We start from the raw sequence: 25,241 nt of genomic DNA on the forward strand, positions 1-25,241 counted from the left end.
ATGCACGCCGAGTTGGGGAGTACGTTTAGAGACAAATAGAATCAAACTAAACTTTGATGTACTTTGTAGAGGCCTGAAATTTCTTAGAAGAGTGCTGTCTATGCCTAACAATAGGTACCCTTCTATTTGTTTAAAGACACTGGCAAGCTTGGCAGCAGATGAGTCGACGGAGGCAGCTAATAAATCGGATAACTGGTTGGTTCAGATAAAAAGACATATAGCTTTGTCCGGGTATCAGTTGGAAATAGCGAATGAGCTTTCTCTTGATGGGATACTTTTTGACTCTCTGACAGATATTTTGGAGGGGTATGCAGGAGTTCTATTCCTCGAAGATCAAAGATTGGCGTTAGATTCAGCAACCTGTCCCCTTTATAGAAAAATAAATCCTCTTTTAAATCTAGGAGAGCAGCTCAGGATGAATATACCATTTGCAAAAACTAGAATTCTTACCCAGCTGCGACTAGCATCAGACAAGGGAGTATACCTGTTTAAGAATAGAGGAGTTTGGATTAACTCTACTAGAAACTGCCCTATTTGTAATTACGGGGAATTAGAAACTCTAGAACATTTTTTGTTGCGCTGCCCCATGTATAGAGGATGTAGAATACAATTTCTGGATATATATTGTCGAAATATAGTGAATAATGAGGACAGGTTAATGGTATTACTGTCAAATCTGACGGAGGAAAAAATAAACAGAGTTTTCATCTATGTGGTTAAAGCATTAGAAATAAGACAAATGATATGTGATCTTGTTTGAGAGTGATCAGAAGCTATTTATTCCTCATAGGAAATATTGTAACCTTTACCATCAAAATTGTGTAATATTGTTGTTTATTGTATATTGTTATGTAGAGAGTTTATTTTTTACTATGTTTGTTGGCTCAACTCTATTTGTATGATTAATGTGAACAAATAAATTGATTATTATTATTATTATTATTATTATTATTATTATTATTATTATTATAGTATCTCGTGCTAAAATACCCCAATGACGGCCTTCAATTTCAAGTGAGAGCTATCATTGGGAAGGCATAGGCATTGTGGGTCTATATCTCTTTAAGGTCTTTGGTAGACAGTTGACTATAATACTACCCGTTCAAAAACATCGAACATCTTGAAAATGTATCTTTCCATCAACGTTGTAGACAGTTGCAGCCAGACCTGATAACAGCGTTCACACTCACATTCCGGGACGACACGTCACGGTACGATAGGACAGAAAGCTCTATGTTTGTAAAAGATTTTTGTAGACATTTTAAATTGATAAATTATTTATTAATTTTTGAGAAAACATAACAACAGGTCAATATAACTTACTGAGCGCAAGGTCTACTGTTCACAGAACTATTAGTATGTTTAAAATCCAATTATAATATGTAAATTATTCGTAAATGATACTTCTGAACTACGTCAAGCTTCAAGATCATTTAAATGTTTAACCTTCAAATCAGAAAATCACATAGAGATTTGATTACAAACCCAGAAATAGCACAAAAACTTCTGGTTTCAAAATTACGGTAATGACGATAATTATTACTACTTATTGGAACAAGCTACATGATCCCTATCACTCATGAGAAATTATTATGTTTATACGATATCAAAACAGAATATTTTTGTTATGAATAATAATGTTCATGAATTAACGCCTAGTTATTGTAGACTACGTGTATAAAAAACCAAAGCCTCGCAATGTTCAACAGACGCACATACTGGTTATCTTCTACAGTTAATTCACAACGGCTTTAAAATATTACGTTCTGTCTTCAACAGGAACCATACGAGCGCAAATTACAAATCCGTTAACTTGATTACAGCACTAAAAAGTTGCCTGGGAGGTGATTTCCATGCTTGTTGGGAACAGGCGTAGCTTATTAGGAAAACAGAGGGATTATAATTTAAATACGTCCGAAATTATGTAAGACTGTTTACATCCACACGAAGCTCGATTTTTGTGAATATTCATTATTTTATTTGAGCGGCAGCTGGCTGAGTGCTTATTTTGATAGCGTAGTGTTGTGATGTAACTTGGGCTTTGGCAGACCGACACTGAATCTCAACACCCATCTCATAACTCTGTGATAAACAGCACGGTGTGCGGTGAAAATAAATTCGGATCCTGTCAGCAGACACTTTCAAACAGCTTCCAAACCCACAGACTGTGTGATAGAAAGATCCAATCTAGAAAGCCATTTTGATGCATTTGTTTGAAATTTGTACATGACTTGTTTTGATAAACGACTTATTAAAAATAGATAATTAATCAATTCAACCTTTCCACGGTAAATATAATTAAGTAATGGTTGAAAATTGTTTTTAATTCAGAAGCAAGTTCTGAAAAGCCAACTATAGTGTACTGATAATTTAAAGATTTATAAAAGGAAGATTATCGACAAAGATACAAAAAAATTGAATTGAATTGAATGACTGCCTTTATTTTGACCTAGGAGGGCGAAGTTAGGGCGCAGTCGGCCCTCTCTTACACTTAACCCTCCAATACAATACTGAATTATAATTTAACAAAGATACTCAGTAAAATAAAAAAGGAAACAAAACAATATTTTTTATGAAAAAATAGTAAAATTCAGTTTCAACGAAAGTAACTCACTTCTCTACAACACTCAAACACAACTACGAAACCAAGTGCAAAAAAATAATGAAAAGAAGCTAAGAAAGACTGAATGGCTAAAAAATGGTTATTAATGGCATATACAGTGCAAGAATTACATCATACTAGAAAACAATTACAAACATGGAAAAACACATCCAAGAAAGGAATTAAGAAAAAAATGGAATTCTATTCATCTCACCCCATAGAACAAAGTAAGCATCAGATTCCAAACAAAAATAATATTAGAACCACACCACCTGCAGAAGCTAAGGATTTTATCAACAATGGGATATACTGCTATAAGTTTAGGTAAATATAAAAGTTACACTGTCTTTTTAAAAAGAAGTGGCCAAATGAATCGTGACATTTATCCACTCTTATTCCTTTGATTTTAATGAGTAAACCTTGGAATAGTCAGTTAAGCATACTATATTGAGTTTAGTAAGACATCAACAATAAAGAAATCATTGAAACTAGCAAAGCAATCGACTGTGATTGAATAAGATGCTTAAGAACCTCCTCAACCCAGCACACTTGAAGCAAACAATAACAGGAAACAATCACAACATTTCTTTTAGTTGGTTGATTGGCTGAGAACTTGATATTCTGAGATTCTGAAGATTCGTTTATAAACACGGCTCTAAATTCATCATCATAACTACAGTACCGGAACTATATAACTATGGTTATATTAGTTACTGCAACCATAACTAGGTCTCTCAGGGATTCCCAGCTGGTTGTATGAGCTTTAGGCCCATATGCACCATCTCATTTAAACGTTGAAAGATCAGCTGTTGGATTAAATCCGACATAAGGCCCGCCGCAAAGTAGACCCACGCTAATCCACGAAACGCAACCCACGCCGTGGGATGTTTTGTAAACCATTGCTAGGCTTCTCTAGACATCTGTGTAATGATATATGCAATGAATAATCCACTTGTCAGCTGATTGATTACGAATAATTCTAATAGCAATGGTTTACAAAACATCCCACGGCGTGGATTAGCGTGGGTCTACTTTGCGGCGGGCCTAAAACACAGAGTAATAAATGCGATCATATCTTGATGTTATGGTGGATAAGACTTGAACGTAAAGGGTTCGTATGGCCCCCGAAGTCAGCGAAGTACCCTCGCTTCCAAAGTATGTATTGGTATTGATAATATTTAGAAATGAATAAGGAGAAGGAACCCACTTCAACCACTTCCCAATAGATCAAGATTAACGAGTTATTCGAAAATGAATAGATTGTGGCATTATTTATTTATAATATAAGAGCACCAGGAAACCCCCCCCCCATAATTGTCCTTATGAGAAAAAAACGATTATAGAGGAAGACCCTCTCTTTCCCACTTATGAATCAATCAAGATTAGCAAGCTGATTCAAGAATAAATCGCCTATTATATCCTACTATAGCATATTCAGGAATATGACGGAGGACCCGTTATTGCTAAATAGACCCAGATAAGCGAGCGCTAAGCACCCAAACGCCGAGTGGCAAAATAACGAGTGATTAGTAGCCAAGCCTAGTGATAGCCACAGAGCAGAACTCACCCTCAGGAGGCAGAGGGTGGAGGGTGACGGCGGTACTCAGTCGACCTCCGCCCAGACTCACCAGGTGAGGGGTGTCCTTGTGCTCCACCCTCACGGCGCCTCCACCAGAGTCCTCCACCTGGACTCCGCCGCCTAGGGGGCCACCATCCGGCATCTGTCCCAATCAACACAAGGCCTCATTTCGATCCACAAGTCAACAAATTATCTACAATAACCTCAAAATTTACTACGGGAGTTTAGGTTATAATTTTCTAACCTCCAATCTGTACAGCCTAACTGCAATTGAGTATACAAGTCAAATACTTGTTGACTTGTTTGAAAATGTTTTCTGTAAGAGGTAATGAATTCATTAATACATTTTTATATTTATTTATTAAAAAATAATCTTCTAGCCTCCAATCTTCATACCCCCATATTGCAATTGAGAGTTTTCTAGTCTTTAAATTTCCGTACCCCTTTTCTAGGGTTCAAATTCTGATTATTATATTAACGTAGCATACAAGAATCTTTCATCATTTTGTTAATGTTTCGTGTAGTTTCTCCCAAGTTTTATTTAAATAGCTTGAGGGCTGAGTCTGTTGTGAATACAGACTCAATGTACCTAATAAAAATAATTAAATGGTCATATTTATTTATTTATTCTTATGGTTTTTATTGGGAGAGAGATCCTTTCGGATGTTCTGCCTTGCCGTATTACCAAATGTCATTTCCTATCAACACTCAAGTTTATAGGTTATGTCTTGGGTTCTTCATGCTTGAATGAATGGTCATATTATCATTCTTTAATGGGTGAAACCGAAAAGGTCTTTCTCACCTTTACCCACAAAAACTATGATTTACATTCTTGTAAAGTTTTTTGAAACATCAACTTTTGAAATTTGTTGAAAATAATTGAAATACTCTACGTTGGTTAACTATTTTGTTTAGTACTTGGAGAGATAAGTAGGTTTGCATATAAAATGATAACTTTAATATAAATAAGAACTATATAAGTATGAAATGGATAGCATTTCTATTGGACAAAAAAAATTGTAATTACAAATAAAATAATAATTACAAATATTATCAATGAAATACAACAAAGCTTCTTATTCAAAAGTTGCATAGTTACACCTATTCTACAAAAATACTACTGCTACCAATACTGCTAACAAAAATTTATTACTTTAGCATATGAGTACAATTCACTCTAGATAATAATATTATCTAAATTTATTACTTTAGCAAGTAATAAATTTCTGTTGCATTGTTATGTTAATATCAAGGATCTTCGCAACAATAAAGGCATTCTTTTATCTGAAAAACCTTTCTTCATTGTACCCCAATTAGTGGTATTTTGGATTGCTTTTAGTTCAATACAACCAGAGATGAACTAAATCATAAATGATCAGTAAATGATCAGAGATGAACTAAATCAGAAATGAATTAAATCAGAGATGAACTAAAATATATGGTTTCTCTATTATACAACCCAGCCAGATCTAACATACAATTTGCAAAAACTCATTTTTTGCAAGTTTGAGCAGTTCCTGTGACCTTCAGGCTAAATACAGTAGCAGTGGAATCTATTCTAAAATCCATGTTTTGCATGTTTCAACATTTCCTGTTGTAAGTAAGACCAGGGATTAAATATTACTATAATAATGAGTATTCTTTCCTCTATGGTAAGATCTTGCATAGCAAATGGCAATGGAATCCAGTACAAGAATTCTTTCATCCATGGAATCTTGCATTAGAATCTAAGTACAAAGATGAGGTGGGCCACTAGAACCCTTTTCGTCCGAACTAGCATCGGCCGAAAACTACCGAACTCGTCCAAACGATCCCCCAACAAAGAAAGGAATAGATGCTCGTCAGTTGCAACAGGTTCATACGGCCGTGCACGGCCGGCTCCGGCCGATCAATTTTTCGAACCGAATTGAATGGGATTTTCCGGCTCTATCCGGCCGAACTAACTAGTCGAGCTGAGACAACAGTGTTTCTAACCTAAAATTGTTTCACAGTCTTGTTTGTTTTTGTTTTTGAAGTTGTTCTGTTTTATAAAGTTGTAACTATGGACAATGAAAAGTTGATAAGTTTGGTTCAAGAGAATGTTCCATTGTGGGATATGCGAGACAAAAGATATCATCGTTGTGATGTTCAAAGAAATCTGTGAACAAAGATTGCTTGATAATGAATAATCAATTTAGTGGATATTTGTTGAAGGTAAGATTATTGTAATGATTAACTAATTTAGCGGATATTTGTTTATTCAATTTTCAAAATCTCAATACAATCATTGTTTATGAAAAATTTTGGTGGCTATGATAGTAGTTAATTCAATAATTGGCAACTAGACTGACGTGAACGGTTCCAATGGACGACCATATTCGGCCGAATTAACGGCCGGCAGATTCATCCGATCCAACGGCCGAACGGATCGGTTGAATACGGTTCCAGTAGACGGTTACCCTGAATGTACTCGCACTCCCAGTCGGAAAATCCTTTTCAAAACATGAAATTCAAACAATACTTCCCTGCACAGCATGGGACGACTTCTTGCGGCGTAGATGCAAGGTATTACGGATGTTGACGGAAAAGGCGAGGGCCGGTTTGGCGGGCGAACCGGTGCTGCTCGATTGCCTAGCTGCCATAACAATGCCGCTAAACGATTATTTTTTATAACCGATTCGGCAGAATGAACGCGCGCACAGAAAACTTATCACAAATACGCCAAGCACCGTTCATGCTTTTAATGAAAATCAAGAAGCAAAGAGATGAGGAAACGCAGCGCACAAGATAATTTTTTCAAGTCAAACAGACTGTAAATTCAGCAGCGCTTATCATTGCTTAATTACGACCAGCATCCATCTCGCGTTTAAACAGACGTTTATGGTTGGCTTAGCGTCTCTTCGTGCACGTCTCATTCTTCATAATGAACGGGCTCAAATGATTTAGTCAACAGCTCTTGAAGAAGATTATAAAAAGAATTATCATTGTTGATGATGGGATTTGGATTTTGTAATGTGTAACGGTATCTGATCGAGAAAAACTGTGTAGTGTTTTTCTAGCGGAAACTAAGACATTCATCTATGAAGGTGCGTACAGATATACGCGCCGCGAACATGAGCAATTCACTTTTAATCAGATTTTTATATCTGTATCTTACCGTTTCTGTAAAAATACAGATATAGTCAGCTGATTAAAAGTGAATTGCTAATGTTCGCGGCGCGTATATCTGTACGCACCTGTATATGATAAAGGAGAGAACTGGCTTATACACGTACGAGATAGGAAATATTCATGAATGACGTATCTGAACTATTGGACTGAGTAACTTGAAATTTTTAATATAGATTCTTAATTTACCGAGGATGGTTATAGGCCTATTTTAAATTCTTCATAGTTCATTACGTCAAGTTTTCAATTGGACCCTTGCGGAGCACGGGTTACTTACTAATCTATAATGTAATAAAAGAAAGAACTGGTTTATACACGTACGAGATAGGAAATTCACGAATGACGCATCAACACGTCTGAACTACTGGACTGATTAACTTGAAATTTTGCATATAGACTCCTACTTCACCGAGGATGATTGTAGACCTATTTTCAATTTTCCAAGATTTCATTACGTCAAGTTTTCAGTTCGTCAATATTTAAAATGGACCCTTACGGAGCACGGGTTACCTGCTAGTCAGAAATAAATAGATGTTAATAAGGAATGCCTCAATGTGAATTAGGAAATCTTTTACTTGACACGATCTATCCAGGAAGACCAGGGCTTGATAACGATATTGGATATTGTATTGGATATAACCTGATTTTAGAAGCTTTGAGGGTTAAGTATAAGAGAGGGCCGACTGCGCCCTAACTTCGTGCTCCTAGGTCGAAAAAAGTCAGTTATTCTACTCTATAATTAGTTCAATTTCAATCTTTTGAAAGGTGGATCGCTGTATCGTTGGAATTCGAAATCATCATTTGTATGAATGGATGAAGGATATGGAAAGAGAAGTATACTATGAAAAATCTGGTGTGGCGCATTCACCAACTTTCCTTGCCGTTATGAAAATTCATCACCTGACGCTAGTGTTCTCGCGCATCTCAAGTCCACTATTTAAAGATATGAGACAGCTGGTGATAGGTCAATAACGCTGGAAGCACACGAGGTCTGCTATCTCTGCGTAGTGAATGATTTAATAGAACAAACAGTTGCCAACAGTTTGCAATTTAATAATAACATTTTCTTGAATATCAAGCTTATTTTCAATTTTAGGTGGAAATGTTACTGGACATTGCAGAGATTTTCATGCTCAATTTTTCCCACTTGAAATGTTTTGTTCAAATTGTATATGAAGGCTGATAATTGAGAATCTAAAATCGAACTTTGCATAGATGAGGCGGAGCTCCTGAAATTTTTACAGATATGGGACTTGTTGCAGTTGATAGAGCTTATCAATGACTATTTCAGGTATGAATTTGATCAAAATCGTTGGAGCCGTTTTTGATAAAATCGCGTAAAACCCTATTTTTGACAACATTTTCGCCATTTTAGCCGTCATCTTGGATTGCATTTGATCGAAATTGTTCATGTCGGATCCTTATAGTGTAAGGACCTTACGTTCCAAATATCAAGTCATTCCGTTAACTGGGAGATGAGATATCGTGTACTCACTCACACACACACACACACACACACACACACACACACACATATATACAGACCAATACCCAAAAACCACTTTTTCGGACTCAGGGGACCTTGAAACGTATAGAAATTAAGAAATTGGGGTACCTTAATTTTTTTCTGAAAGCAATACTTTCCTTACCTATGGTAATAAGGCAAGGAAAGTAAAAATATTCAATATATTTAATCCAATATCGCTTGAACCTTTTTGACTGAGAGAATTAGCGAGCCAGTGAATAAAATTATTATAAGGATGGACAGTGATATTAACTACATTTGTGATGCGAATAATGAGAAAGAAAGGAGAATTAATTACAGAATTAATATTTATTACAGGTTAAGCATCTACCGTGAGATTCAATTCAAACTGTCAGTATTCCTCACATGAAACATTAATGCTTCCCATTCAAACAATGCTGACAGTTTAAAAGTAGATCTCATAATAGGGATTATTTTCTAAATTTCACATGAAAGAGAACTATGGAGAAAGTGGGAAAATTGAGTTTTCACTTATTGAAATTGAAAAAAGCTTGGTGCGTTTTCAAAATTGATAAGAGTTCGACTTCAAGTTGATAAACAAATTATTTGGCAATCGACTTTTTACTCTCGGAAGTAAAAGTCGAACAAAATTCACTACGTTACGTTACCAGGTAATGCTTGATTGCACATCGAGGATAAATTGAATATTGTTGTTTGATAACGTTGCCTATATGAAGAAAGATAGGAAGTGGGTCTAGGCTAGGCTAACTAAAATTGAATTGCTCAAGTACCCAGTGATAAGCGGCCATATTTTATCTTGTTTACTCCATATAGACAGAAATTGATGTTTGGTTAAGTTAACAAATTACGCAAATTTATTGAGTGACTCGACAAAATAGGCTACATACTGTAGGCTACGTGAACTGCAAATGTGCCAAACAAACCAACTCGAGCTAGTTTATGGACAACATGTTCAACGTATGTGAAATCGATATTATAAAGACGAGAGTTGCATGGATCTATGAACGGCAGATTCCAGTTTAAACACATGTTCCACGCTTTTTTCGTGCCAACTTTTCAGTCACAACTTACGACAGTAGACAGCTTACAATAAAATAAAAAGATATATCACACGTGTGGCTAAAAGATTTCCAGCAGAAGAAACATTCGTCTCCGAATAAAAAATATTTCAAGCTTAATCCTAGTGTCTTGATCTAGATATATAGATCGGGTAGAGTGGAGGCTAGAGGGTGAAGAATGAAGATCATCTGAATAGAAGAATAATCTTTGCATTTAATTCTAGCCGGACGACTTGTTTTGGTCACCTTTATTTTGAAATTTGAATTTTCCAGTTATTTATTTACATAAATAGGAAATTACAACAACATATATAGAGGCTTACAGCTTTATTCCAAAACAAGCCCCATTGAAAATCAATTGTTTACACAAACTGAAACTAAATTAATAATAAAGAAAAAATGAAGTATAGTTTGGAACAAACATTATAAATAGAAAATAACACAATACACTATAGAAAATGGACTGAAGAAATAATAAGAAAACAAAAACAAAACAGACTAATTGAAAAAAGAGAATAGGTAGCAAGCCTATTTTAAGAAGAATTTTAAATTTAAATATTTATGGTCTGCAAAATTGATTAAGCATTTATAATTAAGAGCTTGATAACATTTTTCAATAAGATTGCGCAAATTATCAGCGAATATATCTAGAATCGTATTCAAAGAATTGTACAATCTAACAGTTTAGTAAAGAAGCAATTTGCATGATGTACAGTGTATATTCTATCCAAAGCAAAAAAAAATATTAAATCTAGGTCTATTTAACGGAACAAAGATACTAAAGAGTTCGATAATATTCGGAATGTCTAAATGATTATTCAATATTTTAAATAGAGCAATTAATGAAATGAAATCCCGCCTGTTCTTTAATGACATAATTTGAAAACTGACTCTCAGACACCTCATAGAATAGTCATACGGGCATGAAATGAAATACAGAAAACTGAGGAATTTATTTTGTCTATAACAGAGGATACAGTTTACGAATGATAATTTGAGTTTTTCAATAATGAAAAGTTTGATGTTTCATTCAAGTTTTCATCACAAGATCACGAAAGAGATTTCAAGCTCCTAGACGCATAAGCTTTAAACTCTATCCTGATGGATCATTCATTTTAGCACCGCCTACTCTTCCCTGATTGGTCAACAACATCACAACAATCGAATCTGAACAAACATCGAGACGTAGTTTCAAATTCTGCCACTAGATAGCAGCTGCTCCTGGGTGGTGTGCAACTGCTCAAATCGCAAGACATGAAGCCCCACCTACTTTCACCTGATTGGTAAAAAATAATTCGAGGCCTAGTTCCGTAGTCGGTCGCCAGATGTCAGTAGCAACTGGGTGATGAACGATTCCTCGAATTCAAGTCTTGTTGTCTCTCTAATAAGTCAACAATTGATCGATATTTAGTTAATCCGGCCACTAGATGGGTGATTAGCTTTTCTGATATCATTTCAAACAATTTCCTAGCAATTCTCCAATTAAGAAAGCTTTTGAATTTTCTGTCTTGATCTCGAAAAAATTTAGCTAAATGCATTGAAAATGTTGGGATTTATTGAATATCTTACAGTTATTGAGTAATTTTGGAAAATTTAAAAACGTAACAAAATTTTGCTGATTTTTTGGTGTATAATTAGAAATATTTTCAATCATTTCCTATAATTTTCTAATGCTGTACTCGATGTAATTCTTGTTGGCCCATCAGTTATCTCGTTCAAGTTGAATGATGAGAGAAGGTTTTTGAAAAAACTCTTGTTTCTGTCTCCCTTACAAAAGTCCAGATCAAAATCACCGCACAGACACACTAATTTACTTTTCTCTTTAGAAACTCTAAACAGAATGGACCGAAGCAATTAAGTAGAAACATCAAAGTCAGTGTTTGGAGCTCTGTAAACACATAATACTATCACTTTTTGTGTAATTGATTTGAGTTTCAAGAGATTTCGAACACACTCTCGACCGATGAGGAGATTAAAACAGTTCTAAGTCTACAACTATTAATAGATTCGTCACACAGGAATATACAAGATCCTCCTCGAATTTCAACTTTTCTATTAAATTGGGATTTTAGCGTAAAATTGGAGAGGGAGAGAAGGCTCAATTCATTCTCATTTAGCCAAAGCTCTGTTAGACACTGTTAGAAAAACGTTTAGGGCATGAAAATTGTAAAGAATTTAATGTTCTTTGAAAAAGGATAGGATTAAAATATTGATTGAACAATTGGTTTTGGAGATATCGTGAAAAAACTGAAAAAAGTACAACAATTTCGTGGTTTTCAGGCTGCCAAAAGTTACAGAAATTTTAGTGGGAAACCATAGATTACTCTTACTAGTACCCAAATGAACCGATTAAAACAGTAAAATCAATTACCTTAATTTTTGTTTGGTCGGGGAGCCAATTATAATGACTATTTGAATGGGCTAAGTACGTCAGTAGTTGGTTTTCAATGTAAAAGAATTTCTATATCCAGTTTGGCATTCAGCAAACCCTGGCAGTTTACGTGGAAGACTTCGAAACCTCTAAAAAATTTCCTCCATTGTGATTGTAGGTAATATTACAATGAATGAATGTTATGAATGAATGAAATTTACAATCAATGTTACATTCTTTACTCTCTGCCCTACATCCACCAAATATAAACGACTTCAGATACAACTCTCAATACAGCAACAATAGAACATTTGTCAATGTAATTTGGACACAATATCTGGAATACAATTTTTGACTCTGCAGATTTATTAACCCTACAGAGACACACTTACTTTATGCTAACACAGTAGACACACTAAGGTGTTGAATACCCCAATTTAATTTTGCATTTTTCTTTGAAAAATATGAAAAAACTACTTAGACATACTTCATCATTTTTGTTCCAAGTGCATACAGAAATCAAAAGTAAAGCACTGCTTATCAATATTTATACTAATTTTAGAAGTACGTATGTTCCGCCTAAGTGTTGGAGCTCCTAATCCGGTTTGAACGAATGGCTTCATTGCCAATGACAACTTCATCAAAAAATCACGTCTCTTCATTTTATTGTTTTGAATCTCAAGTTGTAGAGAATCTAGCATTTATTCCAATCTGATCCATCATCCCATACCACATTTGTAGTGACAATACAAGTAAATCTTTGTAATAAAAGTGTTTGATAAAAGTCCTACGTAAAAGACACTCTGGGGTGTTAGACACCCCAAACGAAGAACAAGATGAGCTGGTGACCTTGTAGAATGCTATTACTGACTGGAAGTGGTGGAGAGTAGTTGACAATACTACAAACCTAATTTAGACTGGGTATAAATTCCCATCTGTTTGATATTGTCAACTGCAGAATAGAAAAAAAATCCCTGTGAAACACCCCAGTGTGTCTCTTTAGGGTTAAGACTAGTTAGGAGACCTAACGTTTTTCTTCAAAACTAAAATTCAAAGTTTCTACTGCACTGGTTGCACAATGCATGTACTTTCTGCAATGAGTATCAAGTTATGAGGTTAGATGTAGCTGTTTCAACCTCAAATCAGAACAAATAAACGAAATTCGAGCGGTGCGACAATGACTGGAGCATTCAGGTTCAAAGTACTAGAACTGTATAATGTTTCGCGGCATGACGCAGTTACATAAGCGTCAATTTCAAACCGCAACAACCATTCAAGTGCGGCCACGGCTATGGTCAGATTCACTTTAAAATGTCAGCTTTCTTCATAAATGACACCAATGCTTCCCTTTTGAACAATACTGACAATGCCAGTACCTGAGTACATGTAGCCTTTCTTCGGCACACTCACTTTTTATTTGCATGGATACGATTTCAATACTTCGAAAAAGTTCAAGTTTCATTCACCGGCGCCAACTTATCAACTGCTATTTCCTTTCAAGTCGTTGGAACAAAAAATGTATAAAAGCTATCCATGATAAATAAATAAAGTATATTTCCTAACAAGTACTGTATATACCTAGTAAATGGCATGAGGAAGTAGTGCATAATTATTGATTGTTTACCAATTTCGAGGTATTAAATTTATTAGTTTATTAAATTTAGTTTACCAATTAGAGCCACACAGTAATTTCTTGTTTATTTCTCAAATAATTTCAAAGCCATTCCATTTTCAGGTTCTCTGATTTCGAGGTATTAATTTAGAGCCACACAGTATTTGTTGTTTATTTTACAAAATATCGGGGCACCGAGCTTCGCTCGTTATTTTTATCCTATTATATTAAGTGAGCAATTTCTGTATAATTATATCTGGTTATTTTTATATCTGGTTATTTATGTTTAACAGACCTCGAAAACGGCTCTAACGATTTTCACGAAATTTGAACATAGTAGGTTTAAGATAGCTCAAGGTCTCATCCTTGGGAAAACTCGCTGAACGACATTAAAAGGATAATTCATCCTTGGTTGAAACAGCTGTCGATAATAAAAAAGTGAGTATAAAAAATCAAAATATCGCATCTCCGAAATTCATAAGATGACGTATAGCCAGTTGTGAAATATAAACACGATCATTTTAGAGGATTGTGTCCTGTTTATCAATAAATAAAAATAACGAGCGAAGCTCGGTGCCCCGATATTTTATTGATAAGCAGAACATAATATTCTAAAATGATCGTGTTTATATTTCACAGCTGGCTATATGTAATCTATGAATTTTGGGGATGAGATATTCTGATTTTTCACATACCCCCTTCTTTACTATCCACAGCTGTTTCAGCCAAGGATGAATTATCCTTTTGATGTCGTTCAGCAAGTTTTCCCAAGGATGAGACCTAGTGCAATAAAATTTTTATATCATAAACCTACTATTCCAAATTTCGTGAAAATCGTTAGAACCGTTTTCGAGATCCGTTGAACATAAATAACCATATAAATATATACAGAAATTGCTCGCTTAATATAATAGGATCATTTCAAAGCTATTCCATTTTCAGGTTCTCTGAAGAACATGAATAATTGAGAAGTAAACCAGAAATGCAATCTCATCTCATGACAATGCCAAAGCTGACAATTCCATTCGAAAGTTGACACAAAAATGTATTCCTTACTTATTTATGGAGAGTTATGAATACATTTTAAATGATCATAATTATGAGTACGTAATTCAAAAATTTAACAACAAAAAAATTGAGGTTGACTTAAATACTCAAAATGACGTTGTAAATACAATTTTGAAAAATTAAAAACGTAATTCAAAAATTTAAAAACGTAATTATTAAACGTGATTCAAAAATTTAAACACAAAAAAAATTTGAGGTTGACTTAAATACACAAAATGACGTTGTAAATACAATTTTCAAAAATTAAAAACGTAATTATTAAACGTAATTCAAAAATTTAAAAACGTAATTATTAAACGTGATTCAAAAATTTAAACACAAAAAAAATTGAGGTTGACTTAAATACACAAAATGACGTTGTAAATACAATTTGCAGAGTCAATTTGTTACAAAAATAAGAGATAAATAAATAAATCTTCATTCAATGACAAGTACATTACAGAATAACAATAAACAAATATTGAATTCAACAAAAATGCTTAGATTTGATAGAACCATAGAGTAAAGATATCGTTTAATAAAGATACCAAGATTAATTGACTCTGATAAAACCTGCCATGATTCTCATCCATTTCCAGCTTTTCAATATGCAATTTGAATTTTTAACAGTCCTCATCACACTGGTTCGAACAAAAGAGTTGGGGAGTGGCAAAAACCAAGAACAAACAATCTATAGTCTCCTGTAGTTGAAAAGCATTCAAAATATTGACGACTACCGAAAGTATTGAGAATACAAATTGCAAATGATTCAGTCTACATGGCAATCACTGATGCAGAAATTTGGCATTCAAGATGTGTAGCGTGCTGAGTTGTAGCTCCCAATTTATCACGGACATTTGTAAAACCGTCAGTCAAGGCGAGATGAAAACGGAGAAAATAGGTTACAATAATCAAGGATGCAGGTGATTTACATTCGAAGCAGATTTCGTATGTGGGGGTCTAGAAACTGCCTATGCATTGATTGCAGACTATTGTCTAGCTCAAATTGTTGTCATTTAAACTCTCTCTTTCTCCAAAGTGTCACTAATCTGATGGTCCAAAAAGGGATACACTTTTATAATAGGAGGTTATAGTTCAATTTGAAGAGCATTTTTGACTGTATACCATAATCAAGAGGACAAAACACCTTGGTGATAATCGATATCAGGGCAACTGGAATAATGTTGACAGAGCTGGGTTTCTATGCATAGAGCCACAGCCAGACTTATCACTGTAGTTTTGTAATCATTTCATTCTTATTGCAAACATCAGTAATGATATTTGCAATAACCTCATCCTTTTTTGAAACTACTAGTAGTTCTGTGAACAGTACACCTCACGCAGTATTCTCATCCACAAGTACCTGATGTCACTTGTTTTAAATGTTAACAAACTCAGTTCACGTTTGAATTTATATTCCATATGATATAATTCATCCAGTTCCGTGATAATCTTTCTATCTGATGGAAATTAATTTTTTACAATCAAAAATATAATTTCTCCAGCATTATTTAGTTCATTTGTTTATTTTTAATCACCTATTAAATTAGTTTTTTTGAGTGTGAGAATATTGATACTAATGGGCACGCATGATAATACCTTGACTGCAAAACAAAATATTGAAACCAAAGACCTTAAAGCTGCAATTAGACCAAAGTTATCAACGAAATATTAATAACTCAATCCTTATAGATTATATTAGATTGAACATAACTTATCATACACATGATGAAGATGTGTGTTTGTCAACTTCCGTTCAATCTAATAGAATCTATAAGGATTAAGTTAACATTTTGTTAATAACTTTGGTGTAAACCCAGCTTAAAGATGCATACCTCTTTAATGTCTTCGATTGAAACTATAGACCTTATACAAATACAGTAATAGACTGGCTTCTCCACACATCTGTGTAATCACTTGTCAGCTGATTTATGATGAATAATTCTATAGCCTGATTTTTACTCTAATATTGGCGTATGAAGGAGGCTCCTTTTTCCTTTTATATTATCCTTGAAGTGCAAAATTTCCAAAAACCTTTTATATACGTCGACGCGCAATTTAAAAAGGACCATTCCTGTCAAATTTCATGAAGATCTATTACCGTGTTTCGCCGTAAATGCGCAACATATAAACAATTAAACATTCAAACATTTAAACATTAAGAGAAATGCCAAACCGTCGACTTGAATCTTAGACCTCACTTCGCTCGGTCAATTATATGTGAAAATTTGGGAGAATACAGTTTTGGGCTATGACTGTTGTCTTCTCCCAATCATATTATATATTATAATTATGATCTGTGATTGTCAACGAAATAAATAGATAATGATCTAGCTATATAGACTTGGGAGAGAAGTGGTTTTGCTACTCCCCATTTTTAATGATATCTATGAGAAAATCGAAATAATAGAGAAAATTAACTACAAAACAACATTGTTATTAAACTTGAATCTAATGGTACAGAGGGCTAGTCACTTTGAGTCCTTAAGGAACCCCTTACTTCCCTCTCATTAACTAAGTTATGGTTACATTTACAAATTTGCCAGACTTCAATAATCGTTACTACTATACGCCAACACTTCAACAACATCAACAATATTATGCGAAATATCACATAATTATGCTGTTGAGTTTCGAGATTCGAGTAGTACTATAGTGAGGTCCACGTTATAATGGCAATGGAGAAAGATAGGAGAACAACGTTGCCGATCCTCTGTCTTGTCAATGCCTTCTATAGACGGTAGCTGATACAGGTTTATTGATGTAATATTCACTGTTCATTCTCGTTTAAAATAATCAATTACAATTTATCAAGTGATAAATTATATCTATATAAATAAAAATCGAGCCTCAAATTTTGACATCCAATAACTTTTTTATGTGTGCACCGAATTTGATGATTTTTGTTTAGTTGTGTTTGTTATGTTCAGGAGCAGGTTTTTGGCCTATCAAATTTATGTTCAGACTTCAGGACTCTTTCCTACGATCCTTCAAAGATTACATGTAATCCTTATAGAAGAAGATTTGAAAGCTGGCTTCACACAGAAATAAAAATCAGCTGTTATAATCATTGCGTCATCCAACAGCCGTCGGTAGATCTATTTTTCTATTTTTTTTTTTTATTTCTACTGATTCACAAAAATTTTATTCTAATAATACTGTAATCCCGCGGTACGAAAGACGTCCAAACTTGGGTCGTAGAACTCGAAATGCTGTAAATTTAGAATATGCACGGGAAAGTCAGCAGCAAGGAGATATGCCATTCAATTTCCCAGCAAGCTGCATTCAACTATATTTAAAAATACAAACTGCTGTACAACTAACTAATCACATAGGAAGTCCGTATTGAGATATAAAATACTGATTGTTGGTTAATTTTCATAGAAATATGGTGCATCAGATTAAGCTAAAACTAAGCACACCTGAGGAGGCGCGGCTTGGTGATACAAAGTGTTGATCTTATGGAGATTGCCTTATAACACCGTTCCACGCCATGTCCTATTCAGTGTGTGTGAGTTCTTCCATTCAAACCAATATAAGCAAGAAGCACCTGGATGCAAAATGCCCCATCGCGCCTACTGTGTGCATACAGCTATGAAGTTTGTCATGAGATGCATTAACTATTTGGCGGTACGAAGTTCGCCAGGCCAGCTAGTGTTTAATAATTTCATAATTATGATGAGATATTTTGTTAATTATTAATTCTACATTGTTTAAATACGATCTGGCAACAGAGCAAAACGAGAAAGAGTAAACGCTATCCGCTTTGTTGAATGATAGACAATGATAGCAATACCATTGCTAATCAAACACTGCCATTATAACCTGGACCTCAAGTTTTATAACTAAGAAGAAATAACAGTGTCAGATTCAAAACACCTATTTTACTATACATGCAAGTTACTGACACTAGTGTATTTTGGCAGTTTGAAATCACATCCACGATTGACATGAATGATCGATCGATCACAAGCAAAGGTCACAGATATTCGTGTCAGTTATAGACAAGATCTTCACACCTGTACACACAGGCCGATTGAAAGGTGATAGCCTCAGCAACTCATGAGTAATGGTCACACACTAACGAGACACAGACACCCCCCACCCCCCCACCACAAGTGCAATTTTCCACTTCATTTCAACTTCTTATTTATTCGCACTCCCTCTTCTACTTGAGTTGAGGCGGGAAGCTGTACAAGTTGTGACGTCACAACTGTTTATAGGTTTGACAGAAGACAAGCGTTCACGCAAATCGGGGTTATCGGTGATTGGACCGGGAGGAGAGGTGTAAATGAGGGGAATCTGCAGATTGGGCCCAACGGTCAGGATGTGCTTGGCCACTCACATATTGAACGTAACAAAGTGAACGTCCGTGATGTCATCACGAGTGACGTCATTTCGCTCTCACTAGTCATTACGCTCCCTGACTGAAGGAGCGAAATTCAAATTCGCTCCAGTATCCTAAGGAAGCTTCAAGCAAAACACTACTGTATTATGAGAACATATTAACATAGAGAAACGATAGCACAAGTAGATATCCCATGGTATAGGGCGTTTATGTCGCAACTTTTACTGTTATCCCAAGCTGATAGTTCACGTAGTTCTTTCCCATGCAGCAGTGTAACGCTGGTAGTCTCTTAAATTGTGCCGTTCATACACTCTCACCCCAACAAAACAGTAAAAATTGACAATAATCGACAGTAATCGGCTTGAGATAACAGTAAAAGTTGCGACATAAATTCCCTATACCATGGGATATCTACCTACGCTATTGTTTCTCTATGATATTAGCCAAATTAATGGGAACAGATTTTTATCCTATAATTCCATTCTGATTGATGATAAAAGATTGGGCTAGAACCATGATTGAACAATCAATCATTCATTAAGATACAGTCATCAAGAATGAATCTCTGTCAAATTGGTTCTAGCAAACACATCGTCTCAATCATTCATTCTAATGTTTTGACTTTTCATTTCTGAATTTGTTTTGATGACAGAGACAATGTGGGTGATAGATATAGATATATATATTTTGAAAACTTGAATACCTTCTAACACTGTAACACTAATAACTTTGAACCTCCGTCACTCAGCATAACAAACATATTCTCACTTATGGTGACACTGAAAGAGTCAAAATGTGCTAATTATTGAACGAGCGAAGTGAGGTATAAGATTCAAGTCGACGGTTTGGCATTTCTCTTAATGTTTAAATGTTTATATGTTGCGCATTTACGGCGAAACGCGGTAATAGATTTTCATTAAATTTGACTGGTATATTCCTTTTTTAATTGCGCGTCGATGTATATACGATGTTTTTGGAAATTTTGCATTTCAAGGATAATATTAAAGGGAAAACGAGCCTCCTTAATACGCCAATATTAGAGTAAAAATCAGACTATTGAATTATTCATCATAAATCAGCTGAAAAGTGATTACACAGATGTGTGGAGAAGCCAGTCTATTGCTGTATTTCCATAGGGTCTATACTTTCAATCAGGTACTTTTGGATAAGAATACTGCGTGAGGTCTACTGTTCACAGAACTACTAGTCGAAAAGTTGATGGGGTAGTGTGGTTTTGACAAACCGGGGGATTCCCGGTCGTTAACCGGTTCAACATACTGTCAGAGCTGGAAATTAGATGAAATTTCATTATAAAATTATTGAAAAATATAATTTATTACTTAATAAAATATAACTGATTATTTTCAACGAGAATGAACCGTCAATATTACATCAATAAACCTGTATTAGTAACTGTCTATAGAAGGCATTGACAAGACAGAGGATCGGCAACATTGTTCTCCTATTTTTCTCCACTGCCATTATAACGTGGACCTCACTATAGCAGTGATGACGTCACTACGTGAACAGTTTACGTGAGTATGGGAGCTATGTATCATTCACATTCGACCGCTGGGCGCAATCTGTGTATGTCGTCACGTTAGTGGCAACACCTGCTATCTCATTTTTTAGCCAAAATGAGTTATCAGCTGATTCTGAAGAAAATCGGAACGAGAAATCGACTGGTGATGTTAGTTTTCTAATCTATTCAACAGATCGCGCATAAATCGCGATTCAGTCAACAGTGGTTATCTGAAAGTGTTTGTCAACACCAGCTATCTCAGCAACATTACACAGGATTTGTGTGAAATGGATGACGCTCTGTCTGGTAAGTACATTTTCATTGAGTTTTCTTCTTCTTTAAGTGAATTTCATGTTTTCTTAGTTCAAATTAAAGTTGTAAGGTTCAATTAAGCTTGTGAACAAGGGCAAACAATAATTTTTAATAAATAATTAGCCTCACAAAGTACAACCATGAGATAGCCTGTGTTACAGCAAACTGAGTCATTGGAGATAGCGCCTGTTGTTAAAGGCTTTGCTATAAAGACTTTTGTCTGTAGGCTACTCATAATATCCATTACAAACATATTGGAACCATTTAATTATTTTTTTAATTCATTTAATGCCGTATTAATACCAAAATAACAACCTTCATAAATGAAAAAATTGATAGTGAATCCTGACAGCACATGGACAGTGTTGATGATTAAAGAATTATTACATCTGAAATCACATAAATTAGAAATCTATAGCGAAAATAATAAAATAATTTACCCCTATAAGATTCATTAACAAGAAACTGGTGTATGGATCAGCTGTCTAGATCTACACTTTCTCTATCTTTCTATAACACTATCAATAAAATTATATTCGACTCTTCCAGTGTATCATTAACTGTAATAATGAAGGCCTTGCTTAACTTCCTAGTACTGAACATGACTTCACTTGTTTTATAGATGAGGTGATATTGTAATAATTATCCATATTGAGTGATAATTAGAAACTAGAAAGATATTGTCAAACCACAGATTCACATAAAATCGAGATATCGGTTCTGGTTGATACACCGTTATCAATCTCTGGTAAGCTCTTGATGATAAACTCTGGGGTCCACCAGAGATTGATAATGGTGTAGCAACCGAAACCGGTATCTCAATTTTTAATAAACCTGTAATTTGACAATAATCTAGTATTTTTATACAAAAACCAACATCATCATTATTCATTTAATTCTCATTTCATTTTTTCAGACCATGATGGAAGTGATTTTGCAAGCCAAGACATCCACACAGACTCCAAGGGCGATTTGGACTTCTACACAGACCCCGAGGGTGATTTGGGCTTCTACACAGTGGATGAACTACACAATGCTTTGTGTAATGATGAGACCACTTCAGTATGGCTACCGGTACTACCTGTCAAAAATATAGAATCTTCTTCTTCTTCTACTGTAAGTAACAAACCAACAGTTGTTGAATGTCCTGATGAGTCTCCAACAGAAGCAGCTGAAACATTCATCACCGCAGCTGAAGTAAATGATAAGACCACTTCAGTATGGCTACCGGTACTACCTGTCAAAAATATAGAATCTTCTTCTTCTTCTACTGTAAGTAACAACCAACAGTTGTTGAATGTCCTGATGAGTCTCCAACAGAAGCAGCTGAAACATTCATCACCGCAGCTGAAGTAAATGATAAGACCACTTCAGTATGGCTACCGGTACTACCTGTCAAAAATATAGAATCTTCTTCTTCTTCTACTGTAAGTAACAAACCAACAGTTGTTGAATGTCCTGATGAGTCTCCAACAGAAGCAGCTGAAACACTCATCACTGCAGCTGATCAGGTTTTCGTCAGTAAAGAAGCACTTTTCGAGGGCGTCATTCTGGATGTTGAAACTACTGATGAGATCACTACGCAACCTGAAGATGTTGGAATAAAAAGAAAGAGAAAAATTGTGAAAAAGCCAGAAGAATGGAACCGAAATAAGGAAAAAGAGAAGCGATTGAATGGTGAGCCTTATATAGGATTTAGAAGAGGAGTCAAGGGGAGCACAAAAAAAATTATTCAAGATGTACCACGTGAGGGGCGAGTAATGGGTCCAGCCTGCAATTCTCAACAGTGCATAAAATGGAAAAACAGGGAATGCAATTTGATTACTAACGAACAGAGGAAAAAATTATTTCATGATTTCTGGAGAAACATGTCTTGGGATTCCAAGAAAATGTTCATTTGCTCTACTGTCTCATTGGAATCAAAAAAACAGCAAACGAAAATCAAAAACCCCGAATCAAGGAGAAATTTGAGTTTTTTCTATCATTTGAAAATTGAGAACAGGAAAGTCCCTGTATGCAGGGAGATGTACTTGAAGACACTGGGTATTAAACGGTCAGAGCTTCATTATTGGCTGAAAAATTATGGCTCCAATAATGTTCCACATAACAAAAGTCAAGAGAACCAATCCTTTCATAATTCCTGTACAGAGTCTTCTGCGGATGAGTTGAGTAATGAACAAGTCAAAGAGAACAAGAGTCAAGAAATGGACAAGTCTTCTACAAGAGAAACATTCCAGCAGCAATCATATGACATGAGACTATTTTTTGATGAGCTACCATTACTACCATCACACTATTGTCGAAAAAACTCCATGAAGAGTTATCTCCAGACTGATATTCGGTCCTGGAATCAGTTATACCTACTGTACACCGAGAGGTGCAACAGGGAAGGGAAGAAACCCTTATCAAAATTTTCATTCCTTCGCATGAAAGATGAAAAAAACTTGGCAATTCACATTCCCAAAAAAGACAAGTGTGACATCTGCTGTAGTTATGAATTGAAACATGTTTCAGAGGAATTTTACAAGCTTCATCAGCTCAGGAAAGAAGCAGCCCGTGATGAAAAATCAAGGGATAAAGTGGCAGCTTCAGAAGGACTTATTCATGTTCTGTGCTCTGATTTGATGATGGTGCAGCCACTACCTCGCTTAAGAGCTTCTTCAGCTTACTATAAACTCAAGTTAACAGCACACTGTTTCACTGTATATAATTTACTGACTCATGACTCAAAAGCATACTGGTTTGATGAAACACAGGCTTCTCTCAATGCTACAACATTTGCAACCTGTCTTTGGGACTATTTAGAAGAGATCTTATCAGAATCCCCCAAAACTGTTGTACTATGGTCTGATGGATGTAGCTATCAGAATCGAAATTCGATTCTTTCAAATGCCCTACTCCATCTGAGTATGCTCCGTAATGTCACAATAATTCAAAAATATTTGGAAAAAGGACATACTCAGATGGAGTGTGACAGTGTCCATAGCACTATTGAAAGGTACATTCAACACATGGACATCCATCTGACAAGCCAATATGCATCACACACTACATCTGCAAGAAAACTGCCAATGCCTTATCGTGCCACTGTTCTGAACCACAAATTTGTAAAAGATTTTGGAGTATCTACGATCTATTCTTCCATTCGTCCTGGGAAAAACAAAGGTGACCCCACTGTCACGCAGTTGCGTTGGATACAATATGAACCAAATGGGAAGATAAAGTACAAACTAAATTTTGCTGATGACCTAAAAGATCTGCCAATCAGGCCAAGGCGGTCAGCCCCTAGAGAATCTTTCCCTCAATTCCATCCAATGCGGCCGTCAATTCCATTAGACAAATGGAAGGACTTGCAGTCCCTCAAAAATCTCCTGCCATGTGATACACATGACTTTTATGACAACATCCCACATGAGGAAGAGAGCAGGAGGGCTCTCAAACGCAAAAATCAAAACAAAAATGATAATGATTGAAAGATGTGACTTATTAATAATAGTTCTTTGACTATTCCACTATTCCTATTCCACTAGAATCAGTTTTTGAATAATGCATAATCATTTTATTCATTACCATGTTCCTACAATATCAATATAATTACAATCTACTGCCTCAAAATGAAAGACACAGCAACACGAGTTTTGAACTAAGTACTAATCTCAATTTATGTTTGTCAATTGTCACAATTCTAGTATCTATTTTCATTTCACAATATTATTTTTTGTAATACTGTAATATGTTCCAATTATCAGTAATATTATATAGAGTAGGCTATACCCGCAGTTATTCAATACAAAGAAATTGAAGGGTAATATCTTGAGGTAAGATATATTTTAGAAGTCATATTGTTACCATTCATACTGTAAAATGTCATACTTTATTTTAAAGTTTAATGCCTCTACCATTTAGGTTATATGGTACTGTGATTTAAGTTTAAAATGGCTTATTTCACAAACACGTTTGTACAATATCAATTACATTACTTAATATATATCAATATCACTATCCTATTATAATAATTGCAATCTACAGTCTCAGATCGAAGACATGTTATTAATACAATTTCTTGAGAAACAAATATTTCTGAGTTATTTTTCTAATTAGGTATGTCACAATTTATCATTTTTGTGTAATTGTGA

General features: G+C 35.0%; 1 protein-coding gene across 5 annotated transcripts in view; it reads right to left on the reverse strand.

The window, feature by feature from the left end:
* Nucleotides 1–25,241, reverse strand: part of LOC111064407 (pleckstrin homology-like domain family B member 1) — a 226,716-nt gene that overhangs the window by 134,722 nt on the left and 66,753 nt on the right. For 3 of the 5 annotated variants that reach the window (XM_039425321.1, XM_039425320.1, XM_039425319.1), the window contains exon 2: nt 4,170–4,323. The exons of 1 other annotated variant lie outside the window; for it this stretch is intronic. In XM_039425321.1, coding sequence (XP_039281255.1) covers nt 4,170–4,323 — 154 coding nt within the window. Of the gene's footprint in view, nt 1–4,169; nt 4,324–6,685; nt 6,832–25,241 lie in introns of those variants that run through there. One more of the 5 variants, XM_039425318.1, reaches the window with a different exon arrangement.

Source organism: Nilaparvata lugens, chromosome 3 (assembly GCF_014356525.2).
Source record: "Nilaparvata lugens isolate BPH chromosome 3, ASM1435652v1, whole genome shotgun sequence".
Classification (NCBI taxonomy): Eukaryota; Metazoa; Arthropoda; class Insecta; order Hemiptera; family Delphacidae; genus Nilaparvata; species Nilaparvata lugens.